Source organism: Periplaneta americana, chromosome 12 (assembly GCF_040183065.1).
Source record: "Periplaneta americana isolate PAMFEO1 chromosome 12, P.americana_PAMFEO1_priV1, whole genome shotgun sequence".
Taxonomy (NCBI): domain Eukaryota; kingdom Metazoa; phylum Arthropoda; class Insecta; order Blattodea; family Blattidae; genus Periplaneta; species Periplaneta americana.
The window spans coordinates 148,547,448-148,561,508 of record NC_091128.1 but is presented as its reverse complement, the minus strand read 5'-3'; the positions used below and the strand labels follow the sequence as shown (position 1 = coordinate 148,561,508).

The window sequence follows — 14,061 nt, the reverse complement described above, 5'->3', positions numbered from 1 at the left end:
AATACGTTGTCCCACTTATTTTTAACTTTTTTCCCAGTTTCGCCCAAAGCAGAATGTATGTTCACTTGAGCTTCCTTTACTATTGCTATTTGGCTACAAAGAGATTGTTTTTCACGTTCTAATTGTTCAATGCTTGCAGGTATGAAAGAAAAGTTTGATGTTATGTAGGCAATATCGTTTTTCACTCGTGAGTCATTCAGACAATCTTTCACTGCTTTCACACACGCTGCACTATCAGTTTCAGGTAATTTATCAATAACTGTGACCACTTCTTTAAAATACTTAGAATAATACACCACTGACTGAATCCAGGTTCCCCATCGTGTAACAACCGGCTGAGGTGGGAGTGGGATATCTGGAAAGTTCTCTCTGAATATTGAAATCCTGGATGGGGCTTTACAAAAACATTTTTTTGTGTTAGAAATAAACGAATTGACAAGAGGAAATTCATTCCGGATTGTTTCAGAAACCTTGTGAAGGCCATGTGCTAGACAGATTACATGCGTGATGTTAGGATAAAATGTTTTAAGAAGTGGAGCTGCAGCAACCATGTATGAGGCAGCATCAGTACAAAACAACAGAACTTTAGAATCGTCTATATTACCTGAGTATAAAGACTGTAGGGCTTTATTTACAAAATAAGCAATGACTTGGCTATTCACTTTCGAAAGTTCCTTAACACATACGAGGTGTGGAATCGAAGGTCCATCAGGACTAAGTTTTCCTACTACCATATTTGCTATATACCTATTCATAGGATCTGAGGTTTCATCCACAGAGACCCATATGTAAGAATCACCTATATCCTCCCGAATGGAAGCTAAAGTTTCATTGTATATTCTAAGTAATTTTTTCTTAGGGTCGACTCAGATGGGATATTTTGTTTGCAGTATTTTTGTAAAAACTGTCTTAAAACCGGATTTTCAATTGCATTCCAGGGAATGTTAGCAGCAACAAACGCTCTGGTTAAATCAGCAAAGAAATTGCTGCTGAGATTGGATGAAGTAGGCTGTGTTAGTAAAGTTTGTTGCAGTTGATTTTTCTGCTGAGCTTTAGCCTTATGAGCCGCTCCTTGCACATGCTGCTTTAGGTGGCACTTCTTTTCTTGCGAAATCTAAAAATGTAAAGTAAACTGAATTAAAATAAAATCCTAATTGTTGTATTGCCGTATTTCTATCACAAAGTTAGTGGGTTTGAACAATCAAAATTTTAATGACCTGCAAATACTTTAACTACTTATCGGAATTTAAAAGGTTAAAGTGTAGTGGTCTTAAAAAGAATTATACCTCAGGATAGCTCAGTCAATGTATAAATATTATAGGCCTACTCATTAAAATTAATAGAATATATATATTTCAACTGTTGTTACATACCTGTTTGCTACAAATTTTGCAGAATATTATTTTTCCATCATAAGTGAATTCTGAATATTCTGTTAGCCATTGCCGGATCAATGTAGATTTTGCACTTATATTTTTCGGCATTATCGCGTTAAACTTCACAGGAAAACGTCCTACCGCTCAAAACTTCTCAACACAAATAAGGTGAGGGAAAGAGCAACTGTTAACGAACATTCAAATGAACCGTTGTTATTGAGATTCAATTGGACAAAAATACAAAGTTCCACTTATTGTTGCATTTCCTGGTAGTGTTAACACTAGGAGGGCCATTCTTTTAAATATTTTGTAACGGTTTACCCTACTAATTCGCAGTTTTACGACTTTTCATAAATATTTCAAAAACACTCTTTCTCCAAAAATTGTGATTTTATGACACTCTGAAGGGCAGTACAGCTAATCGGTTTCAGACCGAAAACAGTCATTTTAATAGTATAGTATATCTCTGAATCGGTAGCAGCACATGTTGTGATTGTTGCCTGCTTCAAAACTAAGGTTGGTTCTTTGTCGGCATTTATGCCTCCAAACATGTTAAATTCGGTGAAATCTATTGCGAGTGTCGTGAGATTCAAAACATTTTGTTTCCTTTATCAATGATTTCATGGCCGGTGTGAAGCAAACTTTCCACTTTTTAAATGCCTTAAATTTCGCAGTGAATGCATGTATAAATTATAAAAAGTAAGAGTAAAATGCGAAACTTTACAGTGAGTTAGGCATTTTTAGGCGAATATTAACAAATTAGGCTCTAATAACCGTTTTAGGACATTTTAGGGCACTATAAAACTCTTTGAATACCTTTCAATTTCCATGAAACACAAATATTAATAATTATTTTTACTTTTCTCCTAAAGAAACAAAATAGGCATTTGCCCTAGAATCCGATGTCTGGTTATAAGTACTGTAATTTATAACAGTTATATATAGACCTACAATGGTAAGTGAGGTGCAACATAAAAATCCTCCATCTTAATGGTTGTAAACTCGAGAAATTTTTCCTCGTTGGAAACAGGCGCTGTCCGAAGTTGGACTTAAATTCACGCTACAGGAGAACGGTAATTTTTTTATGTCTAAGACTGTACATTCGTCATTTGTAATTTTTACCGTAATAACATATACAGAGTGTCTCCAACTTTAGGATCAGAATTATACAGATTGTAGAGGATTGTAAACTGAGCATTTTGACATAAGGAACCAGAGATCTTGTGAGGGACGTTTCTGTAAGCTGCTTTAAATTTCTTAACAAACAAATGCCTGGCGCTTTCGTGGTGATATGGTGATATTTACTTGTATTATTTTTCATTTTTCTATATATACTTTTAACACTGATTAAATTTCCAACTTCTTTACTGTTAATCTTTAGGATTTACTTTGCATGAACACATCCAACCACAATAGGAAACCAGAAGACAGCGCGGGATCTCCACTAGGCTTTGGACAATGGAGCACAAGACTTTGAAACTAGTCAGCCAAGGTAAATCCTAAAGATTAACACAGCAAAGAAGTTGGAAATTTAATCAGTGATTTATTATTTGTTATTACTTACATTTCATGCGTCGTTGTAAACAACTGCTCTGAGCTCTAAGTTGTTGCTATGAGGTGTATGTTGTCTTGGAAATAAAACATTAAATATCTTGTTGTTTGCAAGAGAATTTGGTTATACCACTAGCCACTTCATATCCTGATAACTTGAGCAACAGATTTTTACTTGCTTGCCTCAAGTGTACAACAGACACCAGGGATACTATTTTAAGAGTGGAGCAAAATGTCATGCATTGTTCTGATGTGTCAAGGCTGGTGATCACCACTTCGCGCAGTTGCTATGAGATGTAAGTTGTTTATGTGTGCAAAAAATTAAAGCAGTTTGAAAAAAATGTTCTTCATGCTTATTACATGTTCAAGACCTTATAGTTCCTGAAATAAGCATTTCCAACTACTGATTCCTTATATAAAAATACTTAGTTTAGAGTCCTCTAACATCTATCTAATTTTGATCCTAAAGGTTGGAGTCACCCTGTCAGTGGCGGTGCGTCAATAAGAGCACAAGAGCGCGTGAACACTTTGTTTCCATTAATGCACGACTAGTTTTATTATGTAATACCGTATTGGCGCAGTGGGGATGTATAATATCAGTATCGAGTATTTTAAACTTCCCGCATAATCTTGCATAAACTTCATATGTAAACTTGGCAACAGCCGTTCACGTACAAGCTGTGCTCTTTTCAAGAAGGTTACAGAAATTTCACGCATGCGCGGAAGAAAATTGTCTTTCGCTGGCCGCTTATGACTCGTCAAGAGCACAAAGCATTAAGTGAACAGTGAATCTATCCTACAGATGTCAGGTGCATCGATGCCTATCGTTTACGTGCTATATCTCGAGGAGAAAATTTAATAAGTCTGTATTTTAGCCTGCAGGTGTCAGCATCTCACTGTCGGAACGTTTACTTTATGTGGATGTGTGCTACGAGAGTGTAGCTTGTGAATTATTATACTTCAGTGTCGGCATATAGCATAGTTTGGCTTTCAAAGACGTGCTGGCTGAATGTGATGGTGGTATGAATTTAAATATCTGTATGGTGGTGTATATTATTTAAGAATAATATTTAGTGGCATGTATTTATAGTAATCTATCTATGCGAATGGGATTACAGTACTGGTATAGGCTATAGTGTATCAGTGTGTTGTGAATCAAAATACTGTATATTACTGAAAACACGCTTTTGTAAATTGTTTTATGTATTAATTTTTAACATACGTAAACAATGAACTCTGTTCAAGTAATTTTGAAGAGTAAAGAACTGGGTAAACTGGCTTTCCAGGAAAAATTGGAAATAAAAAGAGTAGGTTTCATTATTATTATTATTATTATTATTATTATTATTATTATATGTTGGTTTGAATCTATATACGGTTTTTTCGACAGTGAAACATTGAAATCATGACATTTCATATTAGGCTAAAAACGTACGATTTCAAATTCTCTTCGATTTTGGAACACAAAATTGTGAACACACATAATATTTTATCACGAGCCGCCACTGCTCCCTATATATTATATCCTTACTTGATTTAAAAAATCACTGTCATTAATGATAAAATAAATCTTGTTATTTAAAAGCAATTCGTTCTACTGTTACCTACGCCTGCGGAGTGTGGGCATACGCGTATAATAAGTTAACTACATTTTACACAAAGTCCCAAGTAGGTGCGTGCGAGTTATGGGCGGTATTTGAGATGCACTAACTCATCATACGTGCATACAATATTGGTTTCGACATGCCACTCATCGCATCGCACCTCACATCTCCATTTACAGTTCCAATATAATCAGATAACTCAATCCACCATCACAAGTTCAGGACAGAAGTATCGTCATAAGTGACCACACGATGTGCTTTATGACTAAAATAGATACAAATCGACAGGTGTGTAGCTTTACTATGCTCAGCCCCGTATTTAGATAGTACTGCACTCATGGGCCCGTAAAGTTTGCGCCCCTTCATCAACTAACTTAACGCAAATCTTAGATATTTAGCAGTCAGGCATGTTATCAATAATTTAACATATACATTACTATCTAAAGCCCGGTCCAGAAGCATCAGCTTACTTGTCGTTTTACTTGCACATGCAAAAAGTTGCATGTATGAAGAAGCGTATGGACTGTAAAGCTGAGCGATTTTTAGAACTGAATACCTCAAACTCGGTGTTCAGTCTTCGGTCAGTTCTAAAACATCGCTGTTTTTCGGTCCACATAATCCTTCTTACTTGCAACTTTTTGCATGTGCAAGTAAAACTTCAAGTAAGTTTTTGCGTCTGGACTGGGCTTACGCAGACAACTGCGAAGTAGAAAAATATCGAAAACTTATTTTTAGCTCTATTTATTTTTTTTCTCAAAATTTTGCCGCCTTTTCTCGGGCCCTTGAGGTCTTGGAGAACTAGTACCGAAAAATAATTATTCTAATAACAATACAATAAGCTATGCTCAATCAAAAATTATTATTATTATTATTATTATTATTATTATTATTATTATTATTATTATTATAGCTGTTTTCACACGTCTTGGAATCAGTTTCCCAACATGATTTATATGTTCTTCACCTTTTGACATTTCTGATTTTGTCTTCCGTTTTTTCTTTCTTCTTCCTCTTCTTTGACCATTGCATATTTGGATCTGGTTCATTTTGATCATCATTAATTTGTAAAACGAAATATTTAACCAGTAACACTGACAGTAACAGCTAATATGGCGATGAAACAAAAGAAGACAACAGTAATGCCATCTTCATTATATTTTCTAACAAGAACCAAATAAGTTTGTGACTTGTCCGTCTTTTGCTGAAAGACGTTGGACTAATCCGCTTTTTGCAGAAACGCTACATTTTGAAACACTCATTCCAATGACACAAATAAGATTTTTGTAGAAACTTGTTTATGTCAATAGATGCCGCTTGAAATGAAGTGAACTGTACTATGATCAAAATTTGAATTTTTGGACTTATCCGGTTTTTGCTATCAACCTTTGAATTATTAGAACTTCTAGCTCATTTTTAAAGGATATAAAGAGGATATAATATACAAAAAAAAAAAAAAAAAAAAGAACCTAAGCTATAACAAAATAAAATTTAGTTATATTTCGGCAACTTTGGCATGGCTTAACAACCAACACCGCTTGGGCACGCAAAAATTTGTTCAGATTGGTCATTCTTCATCCGTTTCGTAATTCTGAATTGCAGAACGACGAATTTTTCCAGAAGGCCACTGGCTGTGTGCCACATCAGACTCTGAAATGATAACGCTGCGTACTTATTCGTGGTTCATACAGAAATGTGAGATTAGTGGAGCGGAAAGCCTCACATTTGCGGTTCGCGATGGAGTTTGTCTGCGGATTGAGTGCTTTCTTGGAGAGAATGTGTGACGAACTGCATAAATGGAGCTCAGCGGTGACACTGAGACATGCGGGGGCGTGACCTGAATTGGAACTGATCTGAGTGGCTATACTGGAGCCTGTACATGGGGACAGACAGACCCAGGGCAGTTCATGCTGTGAAGGAGACCAAGACATTAGAAATGCAGTTTTAGATTTTTACGTAGTTACATGAAACATGTCATATTGAACAGACATAAGTTATACAGGATGTCAGTGGCGTAGCATGAAATTTTGGGCAGGGGAAGCTAACTCAAGTTGTCTTTCATACAATATGAGAAAACGTATTACAAAGATACAATCTTAAAATAAATAGTACCGGTAGTCAATGTCAAGTCAGCAGTCAAAGATTGGTTGGAACCTCGTAAGTAACACCAATAAGGCATGACCTCAAATGATACGTAGTAAAATATGATTTCACGGTTTACACATATCTCTAACAAATAGACACGTATACGTATAACATTAGCTCACTCCCTGTCATACTTAGATAAATCACAATATCAACGGTCAATAGATACAGTATTAGTATCATTACGTAAGTATGCGTCTGTATTTTGAGTGTGTCCTTCATTGACAGCAAGGAAGTCGGTCGTTTGTTTTTTAAATCACACTTTTGTTCGTAAGTCAGTCTTGATAATACAATTGTCCTAAAAAAATTCAAGTAAATTAGTGTCGGGAACTGTTATTTCACTCATTATTTATTATTTCAGCCACAATGCACACTAACACTTCAACTGAACACAACTGACGAAAAGGAATAACTAGGAAATTACTTATTTTAAATGTTAAAGCTAGCTTCTTGCGAGCCTTGCGACTAGGGTAGTTTAGTTAGAAAGGGATGGAAAATCTGCGGGGTGGATTACACAGAAGAAACCAGTCTGCTTGGAAGCTGGTGTGTGCAGGCTTCTTGTTTACTGCTGCATCACAAATCATCCTGAGCTGCCGCATCACAATATTTAACGCGTAAATATAAATTCTATTAAAATTAATAAATAATTTTCTCCATAAACTGCAGGTTTATTATGAAATGATTATTAACTGGGGAAGCTAAGCTTTTTAGCTTACATTGACGCTACGCCACTGCAGGATGTACCAAAAGATAAGGCCAATTTTTATAGAGGTTAGGGCTTGATTTGCTGTGAAAGATGTTAATACCATTTTTTTTAATTCGTCTCCGTTTTGTTCGAGGATGAATGTTCCTTTGATTGTCGTGCTCTGTGAACTCATTTGTCGTTTTATTTCGCGAAGTATGCCCTGTCGTGATTAATGTACTACACTGAAACCCCGATAATACACGCCCGTTTGTTACGCTATCTCGCATTATACGCTCTTTTCGTCTGGTCCTCCGACATCCCTATATAAAACAATATAAAATGCACCGCTTAGTACGCTCGTCACGCCTTTTAATACACTCTTTCATCTGCTGAAAATTCTAAAATATCGTACTTTAGAGGATACTGGACTTTAACTGAATCATATGCCTTTTTTAAATCTATGAATAACTGATGTACTGTATCCTTATAATTCCCATTTTTTATACAATATGTGTCGAATTCAAAAAAATCTGATCAATAATCGATCTGTTACCCTTAAAACCACACTGATGTTAACCAATAATCAAGGTTACTTATAGTAGTTTTAATTAATAAAATGCTTGATGAAGTACTCAGGTACATGGCGCCCTTTTTTTCCTCTACTCTGCTACGAGACACTGTAACAGTCGGGGTACATCCAGTAGCACAGTGGTATTAATTTTTTTTTGCTAGCGTACCCCCAAAATAACATTATTTTACCTTTGTACCCCAAATTGCATTGGAATTAAAAAATAAATAATCCAAGACTATGATGTTGTATGTAAAATAAATTATTATTATTATTATTATTATTATTATTATTATTATTATTATTATTATTATGTATGTCCGGCTTCACAGCGAGAAGGTCGCCTTCCGGATCCTAGTTGCCATCTTCTTCTGTCCTCCCAAACACAGTCTTGTAACTCTCTCTGTGACATAGTATTATTAACTCCTTTAATCCATGTATCTCGCGGTCGCCCTCTTCTTCTTCTCCCAATGGAACCCATTTCAAGATAGTTTTCGGCAGTCTTTCGTTTTCCATCCACTGAACATGTCCGTACCAAATTAACCGTCTTCTTTGTATTTCTTCGATGAATGTTTTCTCTTTATGCACAAGTTTTCTAATATCCTCGTTCTTAACCCTATCTAGTCTTGACTTCATGGCTGATCTTCTCAGGAAGTCCATTTCAGTAGATAGAAGCTTATTTTTCATACGCTCAGGTATCTGCCAAACTTCACATCCATAGAGTAATGTGCTTTTAACTATGGAGTCATATATCATCATTTTTGTTTTTGTCCTAATGTTCTTCTGCCATAGAATAGAATTTAGTGTTCCTGTAACTTTCCTGGCGTTAATTATTCTTGAATTTATCATATTTTCATATCTTCCCGTATTATCAAATTTTGCTCCTAAATATGTAAATTCATTACATGATTTTATTGTTATATTATTACTCAAATTCAGATTTTTACTTATACCCCCTATACACAAATATTCGGTTTTATCCCAGTTTATTGTCAAACCCCATTTTGTGTATTCCTCGTATAATTTTCTCATCATGTATTCTATATCTTCCTCCTCTTGGGCAATTACCACCTGATCATCAGCCTAAAGGAGTGTAAACAGCATTTTATCATCTTCTACAGGTAGGCCTATTCCCATATTTCTGCATTTTCTTCGCCATGTAGTCAAAGCAGATTATTATTATTATTATTATTATTATTATTATTATTATTATAGAATAATTATTGATGCAATATTAATAGTAATGTATTGTGTAAAATGTTATTGAAGCTAGGAAAGAAGAGTTATTATTGTAAAAGAAAATATGTAAATTGCAATAATAATTATCAACAAGTATATTAAAATAAATATCAGAATTTTTACATACTAGTCAGTAGGATGCGTACTCCCTGAGACAACCCCGTGTACCTCTGGGGGTACGCGTACCATAGATGAATACCACTGTAGCGGCATAGGCCTACAAGTTGACGCAAATCGTGTCCTTCCTCAAGCTTTTCCTCCGGACGTTTTCTTCCGGAAAACCAGGCTAGGCTGCCTATCTTCTCAGTATTGTGGTTGTGTTCCTCATCCAAGCAAGATGCAGATTATCAGGTGATCTTCATTACTGCAATCGCTTATGCTTCGCTGATTGGTGAATTGTTATGTCGCATAGTTGTCAGATTTGATAATTATGCAGTCTGTGCCAATTCACAACGCTCATTGCGCTGCTTAATATCTCGTTTGTCGGCTGACGCCGTTTGGACTATAAAAATAAGATTTCTTCACGATAAAGAACTTTGAAAACGTGCAATGTGTCAGCGGGATTAGTCTAATTAAGTTATTAAAATTGGTTCTGAGAAAGAAACAAGACACGATATATTACCTATTCATGTAACAATTGGCGTGCGTTCGCGCTTGTATGTTTTACAGCCTGTCAGAACAAATTGTATGTCCATTTTTTTTTGCAACGCCCGCGCTGCTCATAGACCTATGTTTAAATGTTGAATTACGGTCAGCCTTCGTTTATGTTATCTTTAGTTGAAGTTCGTAGAAGTTTAGTGTATGTAGTAATGAGACAAAACATCTAGCTCAGTGATGTCAACGAGAGCGCAGTCGTGCCTCACTGCCCGTATGCGCTGTCCAGAGTACGTAGGGCACGCAGGTACAAGCATGGATGAATATATAATAGGATGCGAAACTTACTGAGTTTCCCATAACACAAACTAGAGACGCTGTTGTAGAAATTAATCTTGCTGCCACCTGTTGGGAGGAGAGGCCTTATTACATCTAGCAGCGCACCAAGTAGCGAAAAGAGTAACTAATTACTCCATGCATTTAGCAGCGCACCTGGTGACGAAAATGTTAAACTGTGCAGGAAGTATTCCCTCCCACCCTCATCGATATTCAAAACTAACCCAATTTAAAATAAAACATTTACATTTTTATTCCTCACAGCATCTTCTACTGAAAATTCTTACCGGAGCCAACACGAAGATAAAAGAGACGATCTATTTTACACTACCCAATTAAAATATAACCAGACAGAGACAAAAATTAAAGCAAAAAGTTAGATAATTGGGATTGTATTCTTTGGGTATTTATTGTACAGCGCAATGGAAAAGTCTGCAATAACTACTTAGGTAGTTCAATTTATTATATTACTATTACTTTACAATACATTCAACAACACTATTTTTACAACGTCCATAAACATCACTGTTTAACATACACTGCTTATACACACGTAGTATAACTTTATGTTTACTTATTAGCAAGTTTCTGTCTGCCATCTTGTCTCTTCGAGCAATATTTCGAACGGATAAATAGAGAACTCTGGGTAATGTACCCAACACGTAGTTCTAATGTTCACCACCTACGACGTTGGGTGCTGATCATCTTATTTCAGCCCCCCGCCGCCAGATGGTGCTGACCGCAGTTTCGCATCCTATTATATATTTATCCATGGTACACGTCACTGGTGAATACAAGGGTTGTACATTACACATTGACGATGGAGCGGAAGAAGTCGTAGGCCTACAGTAAGTTCCAGTCAGACGGGACTCTTGAAATATCAAGATTTTCTCAGATTTTACAAAGCTTTAAATCCCTAACTATATCTGGCGGTACGAAAATATGCGTGCAAATGATTTCTATATTTTGGCAGTAAGTACGTATGTGAGCAATTTTTCTCACTTATGAACATCACAAAACCAAGATTGAGATCAGGATTATCAGATGATAATATGCGGACAATGCTACTATTGCTGCAGGATACAATATTTCGCCGGACATACTAAGAAGATTGGTGTTCGCTAAAAGCAGGAAGAGCGATTCTGAATTGAGCGAGAAGTCAGGAATCTAATTGTTTTTTTTTAATGTGATGTACATATAATAAGTAAATTATATTATATAACAATTGCAGAACAATTAATGAGATAGAATTTAGTATCTAAAACTCGTAAATTAAACAGAATATATGTTTATTTATTTTAGGCCTATTAAATAATATTTCGAAATATAGAATGTCCTTCGAATTCTTTTACATTCGTCTGTTTAAAACAGAGAAGTAGGCTTATGTACTAGTAATACATTATTAAATCATTATAACAATATACTATATAAGACCTACTAATTATTATCTGAAACTGTATAAGTTAAGGAGAGTCTAGATTTGTCATTTATTGTAGTATTTTATAATTTTATTTTATTTATTAGAGAGTTACCTGCTGCAAAACATGCTTTGATTTCTTGTTGTCTTTTTGTATGAGTGTAACACGTTATCTATTAATTAATTAATAATAATAATAATAATAATAATAATAATTATTATTATTATTTTATTTTATTTATTAGAGAGTTACCTGCTGCAAAACATGCTTTGATTTCTTGTTGTCTTTTTGTATGAGTGTAACACGTTATCTATTAATTAATTAATTAATAATAATAATAATAATAATAATAAGTGTATGATTATGTAACACTTACATAGCAATTAATTAGATAGGCCTCATTATCTAAAACTGCGTAAGTTAAAGAGAATTATGTTCATTATTTCTTGCAGACCTATTATTTAATTTTTACAGGTGCAGAATGCCATAATTATGATTTATTTTACTTTTATATTAATTTGAAACACAACAGCAATGTTTATGTACTAATAATTGCATAATTACATAATCATATAACAATTAGATACTAATTATTATCTGCAACTGTGTAAGTTAAGGGTAGTCTATGTTTATTATTTATTGTACTGTTTTATAATTCATTGCATTTATTACTGAAGCACCTGCTGCAAAACATGCTTTGATTTCTTGTTGTCTTTTATGAGTATGACATGTTATAGACTTTTTTAATAGAAGCAGTTTAATTCTCTTGGCAGTGGTAGGCCAATAGAGCTCATTTTGCGCACCCCTTCTTATTCACCGCCGCTGCCTGCTGAATAGTTTCATTGCAACGAGTCAGCGCTTGATCGCACGTAGAGTCAAGTACGTGCTTTTGACCTTGACATCTAAATGTTTGTCCATTCGTTCGTTCGTTCGTTCGTTCCGTTCATTCATTCATTCATTCTACTCACTCATTCCGTAAGTTCATTCATTCATTCATTCATTCATTCATTCCTTCGTTCGTTCATTCATTCATTCATTCTACTCACTCACTCATTCCGTAAGTTCATTCATTCATTCATTCATTCTACTCACTCATTCCGTAAGTTCATTCATTCATTCATTCATTCCTTCGTTCGTTCATTCATTCATTCATTCTACTCACTCACTCACTCATTCCGTAAGTTCATTCATTCATTCATTCATTCGTTCGTTCGTTCGTTCATTCATTCATTTATTGTACTCACTCACTCACTCACTCACTCACTCACTCACTCACTCACTCATTCCGTAAGTTCATTAATTCATTCGTTCGTTCCGTTCATTCATTCTACTCACTCACTCACTCATTCCGTAAGTTCATTCATTCATTCATTCATTCATTTATTCATTCGTTCGTTCGTTCTTTCCGTTCATTCATTCATTCTACTCACTCCGTAAGTTCATTAATTCATTCGTTCGTTCGTTCCGTTCATTCATTCTACTCACTCACTCACTCATTCCGTAAGTTCATTCATTCATTCATTCATTCATTCATTCATTTATTCATTCGTTCGTTCTTTCCGTTCATTCATTCATTCATTCAATCTACTCACTCCGTAAGTTCATTCATTCATTCGTTCGTTCGTTCCGTTCATTCATTCATTCTACTAACTCACTCATTCCGTAAGTTCATTCATTCATTCATTCATTCATTCATTCATTCATTCGTTCGTTCGTTCACTCCGTACCGTTAATTCATTCATGTTTTCCACTTAATAGTCGAAGTATTGGGTGCATGGCTAGGTTTCCCTTTTTCTCTGAAAGACGCGTTTCTGCGTATCTTCTTAATGTTTTTCCTTTAATTAATTAATTAATTAATTCATTCATTCATTCATTCATTCATACTCACTCACTCACTGACTCACTCCGTAAGTTCATTCATTCATTCATTCATGTTTTGCACATAATAGTCGTGGAAGTATTAGGTACATGGGTTATGTATGCACATGAATACCAAATAAAATACACTGCGTACAATGTTAAATAAAGTACTACGTGTGCATACTGTATTTTATGCAATTCGAGTACATCTATAGACGTTTCACGCAATCTTTGGGATTTCCTCAAATCCTTTGTCACTTTCTTTTTTCTGGTTTTTAAAAATCAAAATTAGGCCTAATATGAATGAGGTTTTGATCATGCTAAATTAAACTTGTGAAGTTTATTCTTAAATTTGACTTGGAGTACGACTGATTTAGGGTTCATTTTAAAGGTTCGAATGTATAGAAAACAAAAAACAACTAAATATTTTAATAGAGGCATTGTAGAGGGCCGTTGATGTTGGTCGAGATGTAGGAACGCCCCAAAGTGTCGTAATTTGTTTATTGAAGCGGTATCACACAAGTACTCAGCGGAACAGCGTCCAGGTCCTGCACGTTTAACAACTGCTGTACAAGACCGCTACTTGGTTGAACAAGCAAGCCGAAGAACCAACAGTCACTGCACCTGTTCTTGCATCTCACCTTCTGTGCGCAGATGGTTTCTGTTCATGCTAAAGCCATTAGGAATC

At 35.2% G+C, this 14,061-nt stretch overlaps 1 protein-coding gene across 8 annotated transcripts in view; it reads left to right on the top strand.

The window, feature by feature from the left end:
• LOC138710978 (NAD kinase-like) overlaps positions 1 to 14,061 on the top strand; it is a 242,643-nt gene that overhangs the window by 16,688 nt on the left and 211,894 nt on the right. The window contains exon 1 of one of the 8 annotated variants that reach the window (XM_069842227.1): positions 9,488 to 9,516. The exons of the other annotated variants lie outside the window; for them this stretch is intronic. Within the exon in view, the coding sequence (XP_069698328.1) occupies positions 9,503 to 9,516 (14 nt within the window). The 5' untranslated portion in view covers positions 9,488 to 9,502. Of the gene's footprint in view, positions 1 to 9,487; positions 9,517 to 14,061 lie in introns of those variants that run through there. 8 annotated transcript variants of the gene reach the window in all.